At 34.9% G+C, this 27,258-nt stretch overlaps 1 protein-coding gene across 1 annotated transcript; it reads left to right on the top strand.

Moving 5' to 3' along the window:
- The first annotated feature begins 18,484 nt into the window (after positions 1–18,484).
- LOC114165438 lies at positions 18,485–20,738 on the top strand. Its single transcript, XM_028050063.1, has 5 exons — positions 18,485–18,733; positions 18,974–19,420; positions 19,580–19,722; positions 19,794–19,889; positions 20,114–20,738. The coding sequence occupies exons 1-5, from the start codon at positions 18,485–18,487 to the stop codon at positions 20,736–20,738; spliced, it is 1,560 nt and encodes a 519-aa protein (XP_027905864.1).
- The last annotated feature ends 6,520 nt before the right edge of the window (positions 20,739–27,258 follow it).

Below are 27,258 nucleotides of genomic sequence, written 5' to 3'. Positions count from 1 at the left end.
TGGTCGGGACGTAATTCCATGGCCCCTGTTAGTGGGTGTCCATGGTGGTGCCCCATCTGTATAACTAGGTAAGGATTCAAGGTAAGGTTGCATCCTGACTCTCTAAGGAGCCAGTTAGTCTCACCTAGAGCGGACTGACTCCTGTGGTGAGAGTAGCAGGAGGCCTGAAATCCAGTAAAGGCTAACCTTGTGGTGAGGGAAATTTGATTCAACATAACACTTGTACTACATAGCTCAGGATCGAGCAGCTCGGGGATGAGCAGAGGTATCCACTACAAGTGCAGGCATACGCTGAATCCGACCAAGTTATATATATATATCCGGATGAGTCGAGTCGAGTCGTAGTGTATTGAATGAAGAGTCATAACATGCTTGACTGTTACATGGATATGAGATGATGATAATGTATTTGATTGTATGATGTATATGCGTTAGCTCTAGCTTACCCGTTTGTTTGTATGGTTGTATTGTATGTGACTGTTCTTCTTGCGATGATCATCAATTTGATTGATGGGAGCAGATGGGCGAAGTTCTCGTGGTCAACAAGGAAATGGGGATTCCGCTTCTTAGCCATTAGGGCTGGAGTTTTCTTCGTGGTTACTTTAGGGCTATGGCCCATGTATCTCTTTATGCATTCCTACTCTACATTCATTGTTAGATTTGTATTCAGTTTTCCTTTGGCATCGTGGTGTGCCCGGTCGCTTTGTAGGGGTTGTGTTTGGAACCCCAAGACTACGCTACTATACTTTTATCATGTGACGTTTCTTTTAATTTCGTTAAATAATTAAATGGGACGTTACATTTACACCTTGTATGGATTAAAAGAAATAAGTGAAGAAATGCAAATAAAGAAAGAAAGAAAATGTATAAAATTAAAATGTTTGAATTAAAATGGAAGAAGGTAAAAAAAAAAGTTTAATAAAGGATCTTTAAGTGACTTGATATATATATATATATATATATATATATATATATATATATATATATATATATATGTTAATATAATAATTCATAAAAATATTGGTGTTTCGGTATTAAAAATCAAATATGTTTACATATTACAAAATGTTTACCTGTGTATCATGTTAGAAATTTTCCAAAATATATGATATGTGAGATAATATGAGATGTTCACGGATCAATTGGTTTTATAGATGTGGTACATTTGTCAATCAATTTTATAATTGTTGCGTAAATTTTAATAATGTAATCCCATCTAATTGGCAACAATTTATTATGACAACTACCATGTGATGGATATAAAACTCTATAAATTTCACATGTACTTTATGTTTTGGATCATCAAATATGCTCTCTACTACAATATATTATACCATCAAAGTTGAGAGGGTGAGAGAATGACCTTTGGTTTCCAAAATTTGTTCAAACTCTTAAGAATTTTAATATTTAGTTCTTTAGTTTTGAATTTCTTACCTAGGGCCACTAATTGATTCACAAAATGGGTGAATCTTTTTTGCATATCATAAATGCTTTTCTATGGTAGAATTCTAAATATCTCATACTCTTGTATTAGAGTATTCTTCCTAGCTCTCTCGATTTCATCAGTTCCTTTATGAGTCACCTCCACGACTTCCTACATTTCCCTTGCAGTTTTGCATATTGAAATCTTGTAGAACTCATCAAGAGTGAGAGTTGAAGTGATGATGTCCCTTTCCTTTACATCATATCGTGCTTTTGTAGTTTCATCAGTAGTTGCCCATGGAAGAAATATTTTTTGTTCCTGCACATTGCTAGTGGACATATGCATAAGAATAAAGGGACCACTTATCACAACCTTCCAAACTCCTTTATTAAGAAAGATTTCCATTCTAACTTTCCAAAAAAAATAATTTTCACCATAAAAGAGAGGAATTCTATTTATAGTAGGACTAAAGTAAAGGTTTAATTTTCTAAGTTCATTTTGAAATAAGGATCTTTATTTTGAGTATCTTTCAAAAATCAATTTTTTTCATGCAATTGTTAAAAAAATAAGGATTGTTTTGTTAAACTATAAGGAAGGGTGAATTGGTTTCAAAACTTTTTCCAAATGTTAAGAGGGAAGATGAAAAACAAAAGAAGATACTAACAATGAATAGTGTTTGAAGAGAAGCGACTAAAATGGTTAGAATTGGAAGGAGTTTGGAGGAGAATATCAAAAAGAAGTGTCAATTCATTTGCTTGACTACATAAGGACATGAAAGGATTAAATCCTGACATAATGTGTCGTCAGTTGGTGATCAATCTGAAAGCCAAGCTAATCATACAACCACGGAGAAAATTTGGAGAAGAAAAGTGAAACTTTATCTTGTAAGAAGTAGCAAGGATATCTAAAGTTGAACACATTAGGGAGATTTAGTACCCTTAGTGGCTGGTAAACATCCTAATAGTGAAGAAAAGTAGCTGGAAATGGTATATGTGTATTGACTTTGAGGACTTAAATAAGGATTTGTTAGCACAATTGACCTTGGTGCATGGATTTGATGAAGCAAGTGCATGAGATATATGTGGTTGATGAAGAATTAATGAAGATGCATTGATGATTAAGCTAGAGATCTGCTGAATCTGGAATTGACTTGAAGATCATGAAGCTTGTTGTTGGTATTGTATTCGTAGACTATATGACATAGGTTAGGTGTCGTTTTGTCTTGGGTGTGCCCTTTTAAATTTGTTAAAAAAGGTTTTTAACAGGTTAAAAGGCTTGATGCATGTAATTTGGAATGAATGTATTCAATCAGTTGAATTGTTATTCAATCGACTGATTTCACTTAAGTCAAGTGAAATCAACAAATTGTACAGACAAATCAACCTGTTGAATTCACTTATGACCAAGCTATATAAGCTTGTTTTAAGAGAGATGAGATATAACTTTAGATTTCTAAGCGCAAAAAATAGTGATGCGAAATTGGAAACTCTCTCTCTATATTACATAGTGTGAAGTTGTTGATCAAAGATCTTGGAAACATTGTTTGCTTGGTGGAAGCTAGAAGAATACGTGTTTCGTTGGCTAGGGAGAGCCTCCACCAGGTTTTGTTATTCTTGTGGTTTTGTGTCGTTCCTAGTGTGATTCCAAGTCTGTAAGTGGAATTCTTACAGTGTTGGGGTTAAGATTCTTGTGGGATTCAAGAATCTTAGTGTTTTTTCTTTATTCAAAAGTGTAATCTTGGAGGAATTGTGTAAAACCTTTGATATATTGCATGATCAGGCTCACCTTATCCTGATAAATTGGATGTAGCTCAATTATTGAGTGAACCAGTATAAAGTCAATTCAACCCCCAACCCTTTCTTGGCTAAATTATCCATTTCAATACTTACACAATTAACAAAGCTTTTGGCCTCAATATCAAGATTTTTGTTGATGGCAAGGGATAAGGGTTTTTCTTATTCCTAGTGCCTAAAGAAGATTGATAGATTTGTGTGGACGGAAGAATGTGAGAGCATGTTTTAGATGCTTAAGGAGATATTGGCCCATCCACCTATCTTATGTGAACCTTTGAAGGACAGACCTATCTTAGAGTATTTATGTGTAATTGATAGAGTAGTCAGCTTGGTTCTAGTTTAGGAACTAAACGATGAACACAAACAAATCCAATTTGGTAGTAAAACATTATAAGAACCAATGGTTCCATAGAAAAACCTGGAGAAAAGCTATATGGGGTTGGTGTTTACAACCATACAGTTAAGGTATTATTTCAAAACTTTAAAATTCTGGTAAAAACATATTTGCCCATCAGACAAATGTTCTAGAAAATAGATCTTGTGGGCTTTAATGATGAATTGGTTGGTATCAAAGCCCAAGTGTTAACTGATTTTGTGGTTGAGTTAACATCACCAATGAAAGATGATAAATACCCAATTTAGCATTAAGAACATATGGGGTTGTGGTGATTAAGAAAGCTCTAAGAAGAACCCCATTGGGCACTAAGATAACCAATGTTATTTAGAGGTGAAGGTTCACTTCTAAGAGCTCAAGAGAAGAAGAGAGTTTCACTTAACAAGGAAACCAAAATAAGAACACAAATACATAACATGAGTGAACTGAAATGAACATAAAGAGAAGAAAGATGATAAAAGATGGAAGACAAGAAAATGGTAGGGGGACCACTAGTGATGACACTCCTAAGAGAGCACCTCACAAGGTCAAACAAAGAGAGTAAATTTACTTCAACAAAGTTCAACCCTTTTTATAGGTCTAGAAGAGCCCCTTTTATAAATGGTGGAATGGGTCTCTTTGCAAAAACACAATGTTAAGGAAAAAGGTGCAATGAAACAAAACCAGGCTTCTAGAAACTAGATCTAAAGGATATTTCATGGAAAGGAGAACACCCTAGCTTGGTCTCCATGCCTTCATGTGTTGCACCTTTGACCTTGTACAATAGAAGGTCAAACTTACTCTCTAAAAAAGACTCCTAGAATTGTGGTGCCAAGTGTACCCTCTCCCTTATTCTAAGTAGTGTTATCCTCCTCCAAGTTGGGTCTAACTTATTCCTACAAAAAAAAACTAAAATAGTCAACATGTCAAGTCATGTCAACTAAGGTCAACAAGACAACAAAAGTCAAGTTAACATAAATCAACTTTAGGATAGTCAACATAAAACTAAATCAAAAGAAGGTGAAGAAATTGCCTTTCTAAACATTTTTATTCTCCTTAAGCATGTGTTGTAACATCCTAGCTGGATATTACTTATTTAAGATTAAAATAATAGAAATATTAATAAACTACATTTATTAATGAAGCACTTTCAAAAACAACGCGGGAACAAAATTAAAACTTTAGTATATAAGTACCAATATATAAAATTCAGAAATACGTTCAACATTTACAAATATAAAATGATTCATAGTACTGATTACAAAAATAATACATAAAAAAATATTTCCATGTAAAAACTCCCATGTTAGCTCCACTCCGGCTCTAAGTATCCAAGTGTTCACCTGCATCAACATTTGCTCCAATGTAACGAGTTATATGATCATCGCCAAACACACATAGATAGAATGAGCTCAAATAAAAAGAAATACCATACATGATAGCTTAATAATTTCAAACCCATAACTCTAATGACACCCCACCCGTCAAACTCAACATTCACATCTTCCCTTGGACACCTCTTGATTCTACACCCTTTGATGATTACATTGATCGATCCTTGCTGCCATGAGTGTCTACTCGCCCCTCCAACTATAGGCCACCACCTATAGTCCACACGTGGGAATAATCTTGTCACGACCACAATCCGCAACACCAAGTGGAGATCCCTAATACGAACCACAATTCGTATTTGTCCAAATACTAGTAAACCCCGTTGGATATCTCTAAGGAAGGCAATCTTACGGAACCCATCCGTACGAGCCACGATCTCGCACACTCCATTGGACTTCCAAAACCACCAGGTTATAACCTCGAGTGGCCACGTGTTACCCCAATACAAGTTACACTCGTAATTGGGCCCCAAACAAAGCATCAAATCAAGACCTCCATCCAAAGCCGTGTAGGATCCTCCTCATAGTCCAATTCAGCACTTGGAACCACTTAGTGAAAACTGGTTCCGGATCGCCTGCCGATCACCTCACGCTTACAGGCGCCACGTGCCTTACAGTACCTCTGCTAGACCATTTCTGCCTAGCGGAACCAATCCTGCCATCAAGCACCACACGCCTAGTGCTTCCCTATTTTTCCCTATCGCTTGGCGGCTCACCCTGTGCCGCTAGGTGCCATACTAGTAGTGTCACTGCTACTGGTGTTTGGCATTTTGGAACTGGTTCTCAATGAACCCAAACAATCCACCAGCAATCCGAAACATCAACCACACTTATCTAGTCATACTCAATTATTAATAGAATGCACCATATAACACATGCATCAATCCCTATATATTCATATATATACTCCACCATTTAAATCCATGCTAGCATTCAATTTCAAGTTATGAATAATACATGCTCATATCAAATATAAAGTAGTAGCACTCTAACAACTTAAGCACATGAAATGCACCAATGCAAATTAACATAGCACTTAACACCTCTTATGCAACAATTTCCTTTATAATGATACACATGCATTCACATTAGTAGTTACTTGAAATTATCAAGAGATTATTCATGCATTTTAAAGACTTCTAAACTAGCAATCATGCGTATCATATATCTCCAACTACAGACTTCCAAATTAAGATCACATTGTACAAACTAAAAAGCAACATGTTATGAACCCACTATCAAAATTTCAGCTAAATCAGACGATTAACGAAACAGAAAATTTTGTTTTACGAAAACTATGCATACTAGAAAAATTGGTGGCGCTCAGAAGCTAGGAACTTGGCACCTAGAGATATAAAACCAGCGCCTGGCGATATAAAACCAGCGCCTGACGGTCCCTGCTACACGAAAATACGAAAAACAACGATTTTCATGAAAAGATACCTACTCATGGAATTGCCTTAATAACGAGTTCACATTACACAATTTATATCTCACATAGTTAGCCATGGTCTAGAGACCCCAACGATCCCTAAAATTCCTAGAAAAGCCTTAAAACTCAAAATAGTGTACCCCAATGCACATCTCCTGATGACAGTTCATCACCGCCAGACGGTTGAAACTAAACCCAAAAACTAGGTAATTTCAACATGCGTCGCCTGGCGACTTAAAAGGTCTGCTAGGCGGTTTTTGGAATTTTCCAGAAACTCAATGAAATCCAAAAAAAAAAAATGTGAATAATCATGCATATAATTCACAATTATATAATTCAAACATAAAATGTAATCATAGCTCTTAGAACCTGGAATTCCCGCTCCAAAATTGCTCCTAGAATCCTTCCTTGCACCACAATTGATCTCCCCTTTTATCTCCACCCTTGAGCACTCCTTCCAACAGTTAGTTTTGAAATGGTGATTTTAGCCAAGGGGGGAGGGGGTTGAATTGGCTGTATAAAACTTTTTGAAAACCTTAAACCTCTTTTCAATTTTATCTAATAGACTGGAAAGTTTGGATGTAAATGTTGCAGACCAGTACACTTTCAGTTGATTAAAATATAAAACAACAGATTAATTTGTTCTTGAAGCTATAAAACAACCGATTAAAAAGACAAATCAGTCGGCTAAAATACTGGAGATTTACGCAGAATGCAGAATTTGCAAATTCAAATCAAACAACAATCTTTTACATACAAGACTTGTTTCAATCAATGTTTTTAACAAGTATATAACCTTAGATTACACAAGAATGCATTAAATCACACCAAAAATCAAATTGCTTGGTTTTCTTGAGTTTTTAAAGAGTTTCAAAGTGAGTGAGATGAGGGAAAGAGAAATGCACAACTATTTTTATACTAGTTCACTCAATCACAGAGCTACATCTAGTTTACCAAGACAACCTGAGCCTAGTTTCCACTATATTCAAAAGTTTTACAAATCACACACCAAGATTACACTTATGAACAACAAAACGCACAAGATTTTTGACTCACACAAAAATCTAGACACACACCCTGCAAAAATCACATTTACAGACCTAAAATCACATAAGGCAAACCAACTAGAGGCACAAGAACATCCAAACCTAATGGTGGTTGTCCCTAGCCAACCATACATGTGGTCTTCAAGCTACTCAATAGCCAAAATGCCTCCAAGATCAACCAAGATCTTCAAAACACGAGTTGCAGTTGTGTATTGCAGAGAAAGAGAGCTTTCCAAAGAAGAATGACAAAGTTTCATGCACAAAAACTCAGATTCGCATCTCTGCTCGTGAAAACACAGCTTATATAGTCTAGTTTAAGTGAAAATAGTCGATTGAATTTTTCGTACAGTCAGCTGATTTCACTTGACTTATGTGAAAGCAATCGATTGAAAAAAAATTCAACTGACTGAATGCATTCATACCAGAAACTATGTACAACAAGCCTTTTAACCTTTTAAAACCAATTTTAACATATTAAAAGGAACACACTAAGGCACACAAAACATCTAACCTATGTCATATAGCCTACCAACAAGATATAAAACTAACACATTACATTTAACATGTTATTTTCATATTTAACACAGTAAAACTTAATCTTCAAGTGGATCTTCATTAATCTTCATCAAACACCTATGTAAGATATGTGTGGCTTAGTAAAGTGTGTTTATCAAATTGGCTTAGTAAGATATGTGTGGCTTCCATGGGAACAACATCACATAGGACCTCATCTTTGTAACCTCCTATAGAGAAGTTAATTAGAACTTATTTATTGACATTTATTTCTCCCTCCCCACTTATCCAAGTAAGCTTGTAGGGCTTAACATGAGGAATGGTTTCAAGGCTAACCTTTTCCACCAACCTTGTGCTTATGAGTATTCAAATGGGTAATATGCCAAGAGGTGGGGTTGAATTGGCTTATTAGAAACTTTGATTAATTTTGAAAGCTTAAAACACCTTTAAATTGAATCAGATCAACCACAAAATGAAGATGCAATTGCTAATGGACTGCACATTTTTCATCGATTAAAAATAGGGACAATAGGCTAATTTCATTAAACAATTAACAATAGTTTAAACCAAAAACAACATGAAAGACTTATCAAGATTGATTCAAATAAGCAATACAAATATGAACCAAGCTTCAGATCATTCTAGAACACACAAGAGTAGTTAAAAGATTGTATAAATCACAATTCTTAAAACTTTAAAGCACAAATCAAAGGAGAAGGGATATAGATAAGCATAAGGACACAAAGTTTTTATACTGTTTCACTCAAATCTTAACTACATGTAGTTTTCCAAGGCAACCCAAGCCCGACTTGCACTATTTCAAAAGGTTTTTACAATCCACAAGATTACACTTTCAAAATAAGCAAAATTAAAAACCAAGACTCTTGAATCCCACAACAATCTCAACAAGCACAATCAGATCACACTTGTAGACCTGGAAAACCACTAGGTAATGCTTAGAAACTTGAGAAAGTTCAAACCTGAATGAAGGCTCTCCATGACCATCAAAACCTCTTTCTCCGAGTTCCTAAAACAAGAGAAATTGCTCCAAGAAATATCAAAGATCAATCCTCAAAGGCTGCACTTATGTATGATCTAGAGAGAGATTTTTCCAAATAATTCATTATGATTTGGTGCTCAAAATGATAAGTCTTCTTTCTCTAGAAAAACAGAAAATATAGTCAATCTGTTAACAAATTCAATACATTGCTTTTTCATTCAATCTATTGATTTCACTTAAGTGAAATCAGCCAATTAAAAAATAAATCAACAGATTGAATATGTAAGAAATAAACTATTGTAGTAAACCATTTAACCTGTTAAAAACTAATTCAACAGGTTAAAAGACACCAACTAGACCCTAAACTTTGTGTTCTTTAGTGAACCTCAAATTCAGCACACACTTCAAGCTTGATCAACACATGAATCATCAAGTCTTCACTCCTTCATCACTTTATCATGGTTACAACACATTCCAATGCAATGGCTTCATACATCTTCATCAAATATTCAAGCACCAAATCATGAAACAATTTGTGCTAACACTGCTAGCCACATTTGCACTACTTCCACCATCAATAATTAAATAGCAAACCATTTTGATAATGCAACACTTTTTTTGAAAAATGTTTTCTCTTTGAGTGGACTAAAGTTCCTTTTGAACTCGTCATATCATGCGCCTCACTACCATATGGCCTCCCTCACAAGTTTTAGTTTCATTAGAGGAAGAAGATTCTTCTTTTGAAGGAAAAGGGGGAGATGAATGTTCAATCTCTACATCATTTTACTCTTGTTAAAGCTCATGGTTCTCTTGGTTCGGAAATTCAAAGAAATTTTCTTATACCTTAAACACTTAAAACATTTAAGTGGAATGGTGAGTGTGATCACGTAGTGACTTATTTGTTGGTTCTTGGTGAGACTTAGAAGGAGATTTATCATGTTTCCCTTTATCTTTTTGCCTTCCTTGAGTGACTATAGTTGTGGTTGGGTGAGTAACTTTTCTTTGCCCCACTTTTTCTTTTTAATTGATTTTCAATCTTTCAAGCAAGTTGTCAAACATTTTCTAGAGTGGAGCACTCATACAACTCTAGTTGGTCTTGTATGCCTCTCCTAATATCGTTCACAAACCTATTTATTTTCTCTGTTAGTTTCTTCTATTCCAACCCCAAGCCTTTAAGACTATAATTCTTTAAAGTACTTATTCACACATATTCGACCTTGGTGAAGCCTTTGGAGCTCGAAAAACAGTTCCTTCCTATAGTAAGAAAGACAAAATCTAGCAAGCATAATAGTTTTAATGCCTCTCCAAGAAGCCGCAGGTGGCCCTTGATCATTGTTCTTACTAACTTTATGCCACAAATTTTAGCATGATCCTCAAATCCTATTACCACTAAATCAACTTGCTCTTGATTTCCAATTAAATACATAAGAAAAATTTGGTTTGTAACGTCCTAGCTGGAAATTACTTATTTAAAATTAAAATTTATAAAAATATTAATAAACAACATTTATTAATAAAATACTTTCCCAAAACGTAGGCAATTTAAAATTTATTATATGCACCAAAATGTGTAAAACCTCAATTTAATTTGTCCACACATAACCAAATCCAAAACTAAATAAAACATCCAATTTACAACTTCATAAAAAAGTAACTGTAGAAAGTAAAATCCACGAAAAAGTCCCCAAGTTGGCCCCCTCTCCGGCACTAAGTATCCACGAGCTCACCTACATCAACATCTGCTTCCATGTAACAAGTTACATGATCATCACCAAACACACACATATAGGGTGAGCTCAAATAAAAGGAAAGGCAATATAAATTAATACTACAATTTCAAACCCATGACCCTTGTTAGAACCCTAATCCTTAATCCTCAACTTCCAAATCTCACGTTGGACTCCTCTTGATTCTACACCCTTTGATGATTACATTGATCGATCTTTATTGCCACGAGTGTCTACTCGTCCCTCCGACTACAGGTCACCACCTAATAGTCACACGCGGGAATACATTTGTCACTGCCAACACTAAATGGAGTTCCACAATACAAACCGTAATTTATATTTATCCTAAGACTACTAAACTCGTTAGATAACACCGAGGAAGGTAATCTTCCAAACCCATCCGTATGAGCCATGATCTCGCACACTCCACTAGACTTCAAAAACTACGAGGCTACAACCTCGAGTGGTCACGTGTTACCCCAATACAAGTTGCACTCGTAACTGAGATCCTAGCAAAGTATCTTATCAAGACCTCCATCCAAAGCTATATAGAACTCTCCACGCAGTACAACTCTCCACCTAGAACCGTCTAGCGCCACTCACTCCATCATTAGGCAAACTTGCGCTCTAGACTGACTAGCAGGCACTTCACGCCGCCACGCGCCTTCCAGGACCTCTGCCAATTTGCTTCCGCATGGCGGGATAACCCCTTCTGCCAGGCGCTACACAAGTCTAGTGGCTACTACCACTGTTTAGGATCACTACTGCTTGGTGGCTCGTCACGCGTCACTAGACGCTATAGCAGTAGCGCAATTCTATTGGTTTTTGGCACTTTTGCACAGGTTCTAATGAACCCTAATCACACAACACACAATAGCTTGGCACAATTATAATTATCATTCGTAAACACATGTATGGATTGCAATTTAACACACATACACATCATGAATACATAGTTGAACTCAACCCATCTTTTAAACCTTGCCAAAACCATTCTCCTCATACTTTTACCAATGAAACATACCACACTGATTCTCACACAATTATCACAATTTACACATCATAGCAATCCTTAAACAGACAATGTACCACATTTCAATCAAGATAAACATTACTTGGCATTTTGGTAATCTCAATCATTACATAACCTTGCATTTATTTAATTCCATTACATGCCTATGTTCCCTTTCCAAACCCCTATGCCCAATTCAACATTTTTATACATAATAATTTCAATTACACACCCAAGGACGCACAATACAAAACAAAAAAATACCCATCTACACTAATGTGTCACTTGGCAGTAGTTCATGTGGCACCAGACAGTGCATACAAATATGGGTTTTGCCTAGATTTTCCTGCACCTATACGAATCCTAAACCCCAAATCAACAATTCCAGCATGCGTTTTAGCATAATTTTAAGGTTCAAACATCACATAGGGTTCATGCTTATTCAATTTAGAATTATTTCTATCAAACATATCATAATCATAAACAAATATAACATTTTATTCATCCCCAATCCCATCATGAACCCTAACCTCCAATTAGATCACAATCTACACCAATTTCATATAAAACAATTATATGGCCTCAATCACATCAACAGTCCATTCAATTGTACATATATAGTCAGTTTAAGCCTCATAGGCATAAAAAGAACCACCTAAAACAATGAACTGGTAATCCAGCTCGCGTCGCCTGGTGGGAAGAACATAGCCACTAGGTGGTCCAGCTCGCTCTAATTTGACTTAATGGTAGCAAAACGAAAATTCTATTAAAGTGGGTTTAAGGAGTATTCTATGACAATTCAAGCATTATTTTCCAGCCGTCCTAGCTGCCTCCAAAATAGCTAGGGTTTCTGGCCGATCACATTCATGCAAAAAATGATTTTAGCAAAAAGAAAGTTATTTTGCATAGGCCAAGGTTTAAACACACAACCATGAAATCTCAAAGCAATTGCACAACCATGAAATCCTATAATTCTAGGATTATAGTATCACTCATCATGCACAATTATATTATCAAATAACGCACAAATAAAAAACACACATAAATGGCATCCATAGGACTCAAACCCAAATCTTTTCAACACAATCAAGTACTCTAAACCATTTGAGCTATTACTATTCCACGTTATACAAGCTAGCATTTATTGTATTAAAGGTTCCTAATACCTGCATTTATTAATTAATTAATTAATTAATTAATTAAATTTCTCGGATCTTACATGGTCCATATTTTACACCCACTCCAAGGAGATGTTGGGATCAATGTGTCCTTTGAACTTGAGACTTTTGATGAGAGGTGGTTGTCCCTCTTTGGTAAAGAGTTGTGCCTTCCATCATCATCATGGTGGCACCTCCTTCTTCCTCCACCATAGGATGCCTCAGATAAGGATCCCCCTCTTCGCCTAGCCTTTGAATGTGCTCTTAGATTCTAAGCTCAATTTGCCTCTTGTCTTCTCTCATTTTTTTAAAGGTTTCCTTCCTAGTCATTTCCATTTCCTAAATCAAATTCACCAAGGTTGTTTCTTGGTTGTGTTGATCCACCAAGGATTGTGCATTGCTAGCGAATAATTCAATGGTGATTCCTTTTCCATAATGGTGTCATTCAAATCCATCGTTCCCTATAAAATAAGCTCAAACCGAGACCAAAGAAGAAGAATGGGTGGGAAAATTCAAAATCTCGAGACCAAAATGGTCAAAATAGCAGCCACCCCAAGTGTTTAGATCACTCTCTCAAGCAAATAATACTAGGCTAGCACTCAAGCTCTTCTAAAAGAGTGTAAACTCCTCTAGATTTTAATTTTCAAAAACTATGAAGCTCAAATGGAAGAAATAGGTCATGACATTCATACTCAAGAATTTCAAGAAAAGGAAAACTTCAATAACAAACCTAAGAAGCCTAAAGACAAGCAAGAAAAACACTAACAAACAAGAAAGTTAAACTCTAAAGAAGGAAAACAATGTGACAAACTAACAACAAGACTAACACAACAAAAAACATGGAATGAAGACTCTATGGAAAGTAATTTAAAGTTAAACTCTAAAGAAGGAAAACAATGTAACAAAACTAACAACAAGACTAACACTTTAAAAGCATGGAATTAAGACTCTATGGAAAGTAATTTGAGCATGCAAATCAAAAAGACCTAGCAATCATGCACATACCAAAGAATATTAGGGTCAATGGTTGATGGAACTAATTTTCCAAACTCATGAAACACTCAAGTATGCAAGCTAGAATCATAAGACACCAAGATTTTTCAAGTTTTGACTTTACTAGAGATAATAATAGCTCTTGGCTTTTTGCATTTTGAGCTTGATATTTTGTTCTATTTTGAAATTCTAGCTTAGCACAAGTTAAGGAAAGGTATCTAGATGTATTTGAACACTTAGCCCCTAATTTTAGTCTTACACTCTATTACGCTAAGGCTTAAGGGGACTTTTGGTAGTAGGCCCAATGTTGATTGGGTTATCATTTTGGATAAGATATTTTTAGCCTTATACTTTATTAGGCTAAGGCTAAGGGGGTTGTGTGGTGGTAGGTCCAATGTCAAGTGGGCCAGGAAACTCAATGTCGATTGGATTAGTAAATCTATTTCTAATGCAATCATTAATCTTCTAAGAAACATTGTGGTAAAAGGTGAGAAATTGTATAATAAAGAAGAAACATTTAAAACCAAGTATTGAAGTTAAATGGGGTTGAAGGTTTTAAAAACCTAATAATTTAGGAGATTGAAGGAGTAAATGTAAAGAGAAAGCCATAATAGTCTAGTTAATAGAAATTTTTATTCTTTTTGCTTGAACAAATATTTATAAACAATAAGTGTAGATATTTAATAGAAAAAAGTCCTTCAAGAAAATCACTAACATTAAATCGAGTCAAAAATTTGATGTCCTATAATACTTAGATGAAAGTTAATTATCTTACACTCTAACTTTTAGCTTTTTGTGTAGATCGAAGGAGTAAAAAAGCAACAAAAGTAGAAAAGATAAGAGATACACGAAAATGAAATTTGGATTAGAAAAAATAAAAAGAAATGAGAATATATTTTCTTTTGAAATCAAATCAGAACTTAAACTTTTACTTCTAGCATCTCTCATCACATCAACTTTTGCATATTGTTTTCAATAGTGACGTGACTTTATTTAGAATAAAAATGACTTTCCCTAATAATATTGACAATATTCACGTTGGAGCTATGACATTTGTGTTTACAAAAGAAGAAAGGGAAGAAGTTGTCACTGATTCGTAGGGTTACCTCGGAACTGTGAAGTGTGACTTTTGATCTTAGCATTTGTAGGCTTCCACGCAGTACATGTTCTGATGTTCAGACTCGTCTCACGTTGCCTGAGGCACATTCTTCAACATTTTCGCTGAAAGCGACCCTACCTTATTCTAAAACCATCTTCCATATATAATATAATACTCATTACCATTTCAATGTACCCAAAAAAAAATGATTTTCGTTTTCAATTTTCTTTTAAACTTTGTGTTATTTTTAAATTGAATTATATATTTATTTTGTTTATGTATCGTAGGCATGTAGAATATGTTTCATAAATTTTAATTAAGATTTTGTTCTAAACATTCGGGGAGATTTGATGTAATTTTTTAATTTTTTTAATTTTATATTTATTTTATTTAAAATATTTAACCTGGTCTATTTTGTTAGATTAATATTAACATTTTTTGGAAAAAGACTACATGTTAACATTGTATCATCTTTCTCTTCATTTCTATCTTTCAACTTGTATCATCTCCCTCTATTATCTGCAATCTTCTAACTTCTATCATCTCCTTCTCTTCACCATCTCCCACGTTTATAAAATCTCTTCCAAACAAGAATTTGTGACTAATACATATGAGTAGGACTTCGAAACTCCGATGAGATAATGAATTACTGTTTTGCGACATTGCTGAGTAAAAACGAGATATGCTTTTGGGTCAACTCAATATATATATTGGAATAAATTAAGATTTCAAACAATAATAGTACTTGAAACTTATATCATAATCCAAAAGTCCGAAGACGAAATAGATATATATTTAATTTAAAGACAAAATACAACTTTTCAAGATAATTAAAGATAAAAAGATATTTAACTGAAAAAAAAAATTGATAGAGGAAAATATAAATAAATTTTAATTGCTTCCATCAATTTATGGATATTATTTTATATTACTTCTTATTAGAGATATTAAAATGAGATCGAGGTTAACTTTTCTCACCACGAGTTTGAATCAGGTTGGGTTCAAAAAATTCAGTTTTTCTAAAAGTGGGTTAACCTAAACTCGATTCACTTAACCTATAGGCTAAACGGGTTTGAGCCGGGTTAAGGGTGGGTTGATCCCACTTAACCCACCAATATATTTTTACTTTTTTTTTTAATTTTTTGTTGTAATTATTTACTACTTATAATTATATAGATTCACAATTTCATATTTTTAAATGCTAGAATGTTGCTAAAAAATATTTGAATAGTTTGAATGTTTAATTAATTTGTTTGTCAAGTTATATATGTTGATACTTTGATCTTTAACTATTATCTTTATAATAATATTTTGAGAATTAGGTGAATTGATTCCACTATTATAAAAAATAAATTAAGTCAATTCACTCTCATTATAATACAATAAATATATAAAATAAATTGCAAAAAAGAAAAAAATTCGTAAGTCTGTCAACCCACTAACTCGTGGTAGGTCACACCGGGTTACAAAATTTCTAACTCACCTAAAAGTAAGTCAGGTTGAGCTGGTCTTTGACACCCCTACTTATTATTTTATAATTTACGTTGTGTTTGGTTTTAATGACAAAATTTAAGCGACAGATCTACAAACAAATTTCGAAAATCTATATAAGACGGAAAAAAACAAGACAACATATGTTTGAAAACTTTCTTCACATTGGTGTGAAGATTTGAAAAAAAAAAGTTTAATATAGAATAAAATATGTATATGTACATATTTTATCATACTTATATATATATATATATATATATATATATATATATATATATATTTTATATAATTAATTTTTATTATCTTTTTTAATAATAAAATAGAAATTATTATTAAAATAATAATAGTAATAATAGTAATATAAATTAGGCTTAAATAGTCATTTGGTCAAGTTTTTTCACTTTGGTCCTACTTTTTGAAATTGTTTTCAATTTGGTCCTACCTTTCGTTAATTTCTTTCAATTAAATCCTTTTCCTTAACTCTGCTAAATAGTCAACGGAATAGTGGCTAATGTGGTTCATTTGTGTGATGTGGAGCATTGTTCAATGACGTGTCTGTTATTTTACTGTGCTGTCCATTTAATTTTAATTACAGAGTTTAGGTTTTATAATTGGTAGAATTGGGTTTAGGGATTTTTCATGGAATTGGGGATTTCAGAGCAATTGCTGCCATCAAAGATTGAAGCTAATCTTTGAAGATTTTTTCGTGGAGGTTTGAAGCTGTTCATCGCGGAGGTAGGGTCTGTATTATTGTTTTGGTTTAGGGTTTTGTTAGTTTTGTTTATGCATTTGGTGGATTATTTTAATTTGTAGTTGTTGTTTTCGCTGGTGCATTATTTGTTGTTTTCGCTGGTGACCCACCATTTTAAATTGTTTATGTTGTCGCTTTCTGGGGTGGGTTTCATGGTTGGTTGTCGATTTTTCGGTTGTAGATTGAGTCTTTGTTCCCCATTTAAAGATTGTTTATAATGTGCAGGCTTTTTTTGCTTTTTGGTCTTTCCAAAGTCTGATGAAAGGTTTAAAGTTGTGGTCCACCACCGTGATTACTTTGCCAAAAATGAGTGGTGTAAGTATGTTGGTGGGAAAACTACTCATTGGTCATGCGATCCTGATCGATGGAGTTATTTCGAAATATTATGGTCTCTTAGGGAAATGGGATATCATAGTATAAATGGGTTGTGTTATTGTGTTGAGATGTTGTTGCACCCCTTGGATGATGGCAGGGGTGCACTTAATATGCTTCATATTGCAAGGCATTATGGAAAAATGTGCACATGTTTGTTGTGCATGGAGTTGAAGAAGCCCAAGTAGAGGATAATATAGTGGAATCTGAAGGAGATGTTGTGAGACCTTTAGAGAGTGGTGAAAGCAGCCATGTTGTTAGTGAATTTGATGTAGTAGGTACTGAGATTGTAGTAAGGTATGCTCCACGTGAAGATGTAATGAACTAAGACACTATAATTGGATCGGAGGAAGGTGAAATGGTTGATAGTTTAAGAAGGTCTAATCCTGAAATTTTAGTTAAGGATGTGGGTGAAGGTATTGGACATTTGGAACCAAAAGTAGTAGCTTAGGATGTGGGTGAAGGATTTAAAAATTTGGAAGAAGAAGTAGGAGTTGAGGATGCACGTTCAGGTATGGGAAATTCAGAAGCTGAAGTAGGAGTTAAGGATGTGGGTGTAGGTATTGGAAATTCAGAAGCTAAAGATGGAGGTGAGGATGTGGGTGTAGGTGTTGGTAATCCAGAAGCTGAGACTGGGTTGGTTGATATGGCTGAAGGTGATGATGAAAAGGAGATAGATATTGATGTTGAAGTTGAAAGTTGGATTGATTCTGATGTAGACTCTTTAAGAGATAGTGATGGGTACGACTAAGGTTGTGGTAATGGAGGGACTGAAGGCGTAGTTGATTTAGAAATAAATGTTGATTATGGTAAAGAAAAATCTATTGAAGGTTTGGAGTTAGTTGAAGTTGGTCCAAGTGAACAAAACCATGATAATGAAGACAATGATGATAATAACGAAAGGGTTCATGATGGTAGTGACGAAGCTAAAACTAGAGATAGAGGACTGTCAGAAGGGTTGGGAGTCAAAAGAGCACGATAAGATTAGCAGTTGTGGTTTTTTTGGGACATTTAAGAAACCCAAATCAATGGTTGATTATAAGTGGGAAGTGGGGACAACTTTCGTGGATAAGGCGCAATTTGTTGATGGTGTAAGAACATATGTTGTTCATGCTGGGAGGAACTTGAAGTTTGAGAAAAATGACAAGGAAAGAGTGAGGGTGAGATGTTTAGGGGCGCCAGGCAAGTGTGATTGGTTCCTTTATTGTGGATTTATGGTTTCATGTCAAACATGACAGTTGAGAAAAGTACAAGACCGTCATAGGTGCAACAACGAATTTAGTATCAATTTGATGAATTCGAAATGGTTGAGTCAAACCTTAGACAACATATTAATAGAAAATCCTAACTTGAAACTGGTGGATATTCGTAATAAAGCTGCAAGGAAATGAAATACAAAGGTGATAGTTTCTATGGCTCATAGGGCAAAGCAATTGGCAACAAAGGTGGTTGAAGGATCTTTTAAAGATCAGTATAGAAGGATTTATGATTATGCTCATGAGTTGATTAGATCAAACCCCGAGTCCACAGTGAAAGTTAAAGTGGAAGATGTTAATGATAAGAAGATTTTCATGCGCTTTTACACTTGTCTGAAGGCATGCAAGGACAGTTTTGTAAGTTGTCGACCCATCACACGGCTTGATGAATGTTTCTTGAAAGGCCAATATGGGGGTGAGCTATTAATTGTAGTAGGTCGTGACGCAAATGACCATATGCTTCCTATAGCCTATGCAATAGTTGAAGTTGATAACAAAGACACATGGAGCTGGTTCTTGGAGTTGTTGGTTGAGGACCTAGGAGGTCCTGATATATGTAGGTTCTGCACATTTATGTCCGACCAACAAAAGGTAATTTATGTTCATTTTATTTATGTTAATTGTACTTATAATTCTTTAATATTAGTACTAACACACTTGTACATACACAGGGATTGCTTCCTACCATACAAGAGCTATTGCCTGGCGCTGAACAGAGATTTTTATGCGCCATCTATACAATAATTTCAGAAAAAGTTTGGAAGCAAGCAAACGAAAACCTTGATGTGGAAGGCTGCAACCAGCACACACCCTAGAGCATGGGAAAGAGAAATGCATAGTATTAAAGAAGTGAACGAGGAGGCCTTTAAATACCTAATAACAATTCCACCAAGGTTAGTCATCCATATTCACTATTACATTAAATCACATTTTTTGTTAACAACTAACAAATTTGTTTCTCCAGATATTGGTGCAGGTCTAGGTTTACCGTGCAAGCCAAGTGTGACACATTTGTAAACAACATGAGTGAAGCCTTCAACATTGTTATTGTAGATGCAAGGTCCAAGCCAATCATCACAATGTTGGAAGAGATTCGTTTATATATTATGAAGAGGTGGTCTAAAAACATATCCAAGGTGTAGAAGTACGAGGGTGAAATTTGCCCTAAGATACGAACCAGATTGTCAAACGAATTTGAAAAAACAAAGTATTGGATACCAAGGTACACTCATGTGGTCCTATTATTACTTAAGTATTTTCAATTTGGTCCTATTCCTGGTGCAGTTGGTCAGGTCAAAAATTGTTTGAAGTTAGGCATGTGTCACTAGTTGGAGACAAGTACACTGTTAACATAGAAAGCCAAGAATGCAACTATAGGAAATGGCTTATTAGTGGGATCCCATGTTGCCATGCAATTGCTGCCATGAACTTCCTCAGCTTAAAGGTAGAAGATTACATTCCCCATTGGTTCAGACATACAACATATGAAGAGATATACAACTCCATAGTTCTGCCTGTCAATGGTCACCTTTTATGGGAAACAACTGCCTTCCCTGATGTCCTACCACCACGTAAAAGAAGGTTGCCAAAGAGACCAACCAAGAAGAGAAGGGTGGAAGCTTGGGAACTGAAGAAAGATAAAACCCAAATGAGGCCAGGTGGTCATAGAAAGAGATGTTCAGTTTGTCACGCACTTGGGAACAAAAGGAATAATTGTCCAACACTTCCTATCCATGGCTGTGAAGAACATCCCACTAAAACTGCAACACCACAACCAACTCAACCAACACCAAGTGAACCACCACCAAGTCAACCACCTGCAACACCTACTCCACGAGTAGCACCATTTGAAAAATTTACACCTCATCACATTTTCATGTTGTCTTTGCAAAACAAAAAAACAACATGAAACACATTCAAATACCATAAATTTCAAAACTGAAAGTCAAACACTGAGAAACAAACCTTAAAGTTCGCACAACCCCAAAATTGTTTACCCAAGTTCTTTGTAGTTCTAGCTGTGCGCACCAATGCAATGTCTCTACAATCACAAATTAGGGGTGAGCCTGAAATCCTAGAACTACCATGGCATGAATTGCAAGTTCGGTGAACCCAATTATTGCAAGAAGAAGAAGATGCCCCACGAGACCTTCCATTTCAAGTAGATGGCATGTACCACTTGTGCTTTCCTATCCAATTTGCACCTTGCATAGTCAGAATATGAAAAACCAATAAGAACAATGTTAGATTCATTAGGATACCATAATCCAACATTAGTTGTTCCTTTTAGATACTTGAGAATCCTTTTTGCAGCTTTGAAGTGTGATTTGTTTGGATTGGATTGAAACCTAGCACATAAGCAAACACCAAATTGTATATTTGGCCTACTAGTAGTTAGATATAGCAAGGAACCAATTGACCCTCTATATTTGGTTGAATCAACTTGTTTTCCAGCTTCATTTGCATCCATAAGGTAGTTTGTAGTAATTGGAGTGGCAACCTCTTTATAATCCTCCATTTTGAACTTTTTCAGTAGATCAAAACAGTATTTTGATTGGCTTAAAAATGTCCCATGCTTGGTTGCTTCACTTGCAGCCCTAGGAAGTAGGTTAGCTCACCCATCATAGACATCTCAAATTCTCGCTGCATAGCTGCAACAAACTCTTCACACATGGAGTTATTATTTGATCCAAAGATTATATCATGTACATATACTTGAACAAGTATTACATCACTTGCATGTTTTCTAATGAAAAGTGTTTTATCAACCGCACCTGTAGCATATCCTTTAGATAAAAGAAAGTTGCTTAACCTCTCATACCACTGTCGTGGTGATTGTTTCAAACAATATAAAGCCTTTTTCAATTCGAAAAACATGATTAGGATAGAGGTGATCTTCAAAGCCAGTGGGTTGTGATACATACACTTCTTCATTTAAGAAATCATTCAAGAATGCACTTTTCACATCCATTTGAGGAAGTTTGAAATTACACATGCATGCATATGCTAACAATAATCTCACAACTTCTAGCCTAGCTACAAGTGTATATTTTCATCAAAATCAATACCTTCCTCTTGATTATAACCTTTAGCAACTAGCCTAGCCTTATTTCTAACAATGTTACCATTTTCATCCATTTTATTCCTAAACACCCATTTTGTACCAATCCCATTCATTGCATCAGTTTTAGAAACAAGAGACCACACATCATTTCTAGTGAATTGATTAAGTTCATCTTGCATAACAACAACCCAATTACTATCACATAATGCATCATTCACATTCTTAGGTTCAATTTGAGAAACAAATGCAACATGTTGAAAGAATGCAAGCTTGCGTTTAGTGGATACTCCCTGTTCTATGTCACCAATTATGTTGTCCTTTTATAATCCCTTGGGTTCAATCCACTCCTTGGGTAAGTTGTTGTCTGCAGCTTTTCCAGTCGACTGAATTTCCTTTTCAACAGACTGATTTCCTGCAACAGATTCCCGTTCTGCAGCAGTTTGCTTTTCCTGCACTAAATCTTATTCATCTGCAATCTTAGGCACATGATCTTGCAATTTTGGGTTAGTTTCATCAAATACAACATGCATAGACTCTTCAACAATCATCAATCTCTTATTATAGACTCTATATGCATGACTTTGTATAGCATAGACTAAAAAAACACCTTCATCTGCTTTTGCATCAAATTTGCCAAGACTTTCTTTGCCATTGTTTAAAATGATACACTTACATCCAAATACTTTTAGGTGTTTTCTTGAAAAGTTCATAGGGTGTTTTCTTCAAAATTGGCCTAATCAACACTCTATTTAAAGCATAGCAAGCAGCGTTGACTACATCAGCCCAAAAATACTTAAGTAGTGAATTCTCATTTAACATAGTTCTAGCTAGTTCCTCAAGTTACCTGTTTTTCCTTTCAACAACACCATTTTGTTGTAGGGTTCTTGGTGCAAAAAAATTGTGCTTAATGCCATGCTTTTCGCAAAAGTGTTCAGACCTTTCATTTTGAAATTCCCTACCATGGTCACTTCGAATAGACACTATCTTGGAACTCTTTTCATTTTAGCATCTTGGCAAGTCTTTTAAAAGCATGAAAAGTGTCATTTTTGGTAGCTAAGAACATAGTCCATGTGTACCTAGAGAAATCATCAACTATGACTAATCCATAAAGATTGCCACCAAGGCTCATGGTTCGAGATGGACCAAATAGATCCATGTGAAGCATCTCTAAAAGTCTTTCAGTTGAAACAACATTTTTGGGTTTAAAAGAGACCTTGGTCTGTTTTCCTCTTTGACATGCTTAACACACTCTATCCTTCTCAAACTTGAGTTTTGGTAGTCTTTCAACCAACTATTTTCTATTTAGCCGATTAAAATGCTGCATGTGTATATGACAAAGTCTCCTATGCCATAACCAAGTGTCATCCTCTTTTTTAAGAAAACAATGGATGCTAAATGATGTATGATACATATATAGTAAATATATATTGCTGACTCTTTTTCCAATCAAAACAATACTACCATATGCATCATATATAAAACAATTATTTGGTTCAAACATCACTTTAAAGACTTTGTCACATAATTTACTAATACTTATCAAATTATGTTTCAGCCCTTCTACCAGCAGCATATTCTTGATGTTGAAAGAGGATTCATTGCCTATGACTCCATTTCCAAGGATTCTTCCTTTGTTGTTGTCTCCATAGGTTACAAATCATTCCTCCTTCAATTCTAACTTTGCAAAGTTGGTCTTATCTCCTATCATATGACTTGAGCAGCCACTATCTAGGTATCATAGATCCTTTTTTTCCTGTTTTATGACCTACAAAACAACATAGTATTACATGGTACCCTTTGATAGTTTGGGTTCAACATGGTTATGGCTTTCTAGATCCTTTTGGGATCCATTTCATAAATCTCTTAGGTACATCATACTTTCTAGCATAGCAATTCTTAAGAACATGACCTTTCTTCACATAGTAATTGCAAGAAATGAAGGGCATAACATTTGGCTCACTCTTGGAAAAGAAACTAGAGAACTTATTGGCTTTCTTTTCATGGATAAGTGTATAACCAAGTCCAACCTTTCCAAAAACACAAATTTTGAGAGCCAAGAATAGCTTCTAGGTTTGCTTTTCCTCTTATGAACTTTGCACATGTTTTCAAAAGATATTTCACTTGATTTTTCAAAGTAATGTAGTTTTCACAATGTTTTGTAGCCAACTGTTTTTTTAGAACAATTGACTAAATTACTGTAAATCATTTCTAAATGTTTGAAATTAGTTTTTAAGTTTTTAGAACAATTGACTAAATTTGTTTTCTAGCCAGCTATTTAATCCTTTTAGACGATTGTTCATGACAGCAATTTTGTTTGCCTCACTATGCAACTCTTCAAAGTCATGCAACAATTGGTAATAGTCATTTTTATCCTTAGATGACAAGGAACTTACTTGGCTTGATGAGGATGATTCATATCCGGCCATGAGACATAGATTTGCTTCCACACTTTCTCCTTGAGATGAAGTGCTTGTTGAATCATTATTGTCCTCCCAAACTATGTAGGAACATCTCTGCTTGACCTTTTTATCCTTTTTCTTGTCATCAACCTTCTCATTCTCTTGTTAACATTAGGACATTCAATCTTGATATATCCTTGCTTTCCACAATTATAAAATGAGAATTTAAAAGAATTACTTGAATCATTTTGTTTAGAAATGTACCTGCTTTGATTACCTTTGTTGCCTTTCCGCTTAAGATACTTCCCAAACCTCTTGACTAGTAGATTCAAGTTCTCATTATCACTTGATTCAGCAGCCTCTTCCTCAGTTTCATCACGCTTCTTGGAGCTAGCCTTCAATGATATGATTTTTACCTTTTTCTCACTTGATTCAAGCTCACTTAGTCTTTGCATTTCAATCTCATGCTCTCTTAGTTTGCCAAACAGTGCAGCTGTTGTGATGATGGATATATCCTTGGATTCAGATATGGCAGTCACCTTTGGTTGCCAATTTCTATCTAGACACTTCAGCACTTTGATGTTTAGCTCCTCTTTGTCAAATTATTTGCCTAGACCCTTGAAATGCTTGACTGTGTGAGTGAACCTCTTTTGAACTTCAGTTATGGACTCTCCTTTTTGCATCTGGAAAAGCTCATACTCTTGAATCATGGCATGCTTCCTTGCTCTCTTCACTTCATTCGTTCTTTCATGTTTAACCTCTAAGACATCCCACATTTCCTTTACACTCTTACATTGGGAGACCCTAAAAAATTCATCCATACTCAAAGATGAAGTGATGATGTTCTTGGCATTGCAATCATATTGAGCTCTTCTCCTTTCTTCATCAGTCCATTCACTCAAAGGCTTGTCCACCTACTTATTTTCAACAACACATTTAGGAGTATATGGTCCATTAACTATTGCATCCCAAATTCCTTTGTTTATAGATTCAATGAAAATTTGTATCCTTATTTTTCAAAACTGATAGTTTAGGCCACAAAACATAGGTGGTCTATGAATAGAGGCATCTTCAACAAAAGGGAGTTTACTTTCAACCATTTCAAAAGATTTTTTATCAAACTTGAATACCTTTCAAGAACCTTACACTGATACCAATTCTTAGTTTTGAAATGGTGATTTTAGCTAAGAAAGGGGGAGAGGGGGTTGAATTGGCTTTATAAAACTTTTTAGAAAGCTTAAACCTCTTTTCAATTGAATCTAATGGACTGGAAAGTTTGGATGTAAATGCAACAGACCAGTACACTTTCAGTCAATTAAAATATAAAATAGTAGACCAATTTGTTCTTGAAGCTATAAAATAGTCGATTAAAAAGACAAATCAGTCGGCTAAAATACTGGAGATTTATGTAGAATGCAGAATTCGCAAATTCAACTCAAACAGTAATCTTTTACATACAAGACTTGTTCTAATCAATGTTTTTAACAAGTATATAACCTTAGATTACATAAGAATGCATTAAATCACACCAAAGATCAAATTGCTTGGTTTTCTTGAGTTTTTAAAGAGTTTTAAAGAGAGTGGGATAAGGGAAAGAGAAATGCACAGCTATTTTTATACTAGTTCACTCAAACACAGAGCTACATCCAGTTATAGACTTATAGACCTGAAATCACATCGGGCAAACCAACCAGAGGCACAAGAACATCCAAACTCGATGGTGGCTGTCCCTAGCCAACCATACATGTGTTCTTCAGTCACAAGCCAAAATGCCTCCAAGATCAACCAAGATCAACCAAGATCTTCAAAACCCAAGTTGAAGTTGTGTATTGTAGAGAGAGAGAGCTTTCCAAAGAAGAATGACAAAGTTTCGTGCACAAAAACTCAGAAACTCATATTCGCACCTCTGCTCGCGAAAACACAGTTTATATAGTCTCGTTTAAGTGAAAACAATCGATTGAATTTTCCGTACACTCAGCTGATTTCACTTGACTTAAGTGAAATCAATCGATTGAAAAATAATTCAACTGACTGAATGCATTCATACTAGAAACTATATACAACAAGCCTTTTAACCTATTAAAACCCATTTTAACAGATTAAAAGAGACACACTAAGGCACATAAGACATCTAACCTATGTCACATAGCCTACCAACATTGTAAAGCACTAAACCATTACATTTAACATGTTATTTTTAGATTTAACACACTAAAACATGGTCTTCAAGTGGATTTTCATTAATCTTCATCAAACACATATGATCTTCATGCACATGGCTTTATCAATTCTTTGTTTCAACCTTGCTTGTGCCAACACAAGGGAGTTTTCATATTATTACACTTGAAAATGGTATGAATGGATGAGTTGTCTAGCATTTCCAAGGATGGAATACCATTGAATGTGTGACTTCTTTAGTGTATGTATTGACGTATGGATTCAAGCAAGTAGAGATCCCGATACTCCAATAACCATTCACACTCATAGAGTAGAATGAGTTATATGGTGAGAGTAGCAAAAGGTCCTAGTCCGAAGGTAGGAAAAAGGCCTAAAATGAGAAGGGGATTAATCTTATAAGTGGTAGGGTAAAACCTATTGGCAATGGATCTGTAGAGCAGTGGAGGCACTACATTGTGTATATCTCCAGTGATTCTGACATTAAATGCATGTATCCGGATAATTGAGTTTGGAAGAGTTTTTTATTGTAAGGTTTATATCTATATAATTTGTTGGTATACACTATATTGTGATACATGTTTTATTAATATATGATGTTTCTTTTTCAAATTATCTTACCCTCTTATGTTTGTTTGGCTTGTATATGGTTGTCTCTTTCTTTTACAATGGTCATTGTATCAGTGTGAGCAGATGAAGATATAGGTTTAGAGGTACCTATGGAGGATGAAGAGTCAACAATTAGATTTGTGGGATGCTTTAGGAATGTTAGTGGTTGTTTTTGTATACGA

The sequence above is a fragment of the Vigna unguiculata genome, chromosome 10 (assembly GCF_004118075.2).
Source record: "Vigna unguiculata cultivar IT97K-499-35 chromosome 10, ASM411807v1, whole genome shotgun sequence".
Taxonomy (NCBI): Eukaryota; Viridiplantae; Streptophyta; class Magnoliopsida; order Fabales; family Fabaceae; genus Vigna; species Vigna unguiculata.
This window is presented reverse-complemented; position numbering and strand designations above follow the sequence as displayed.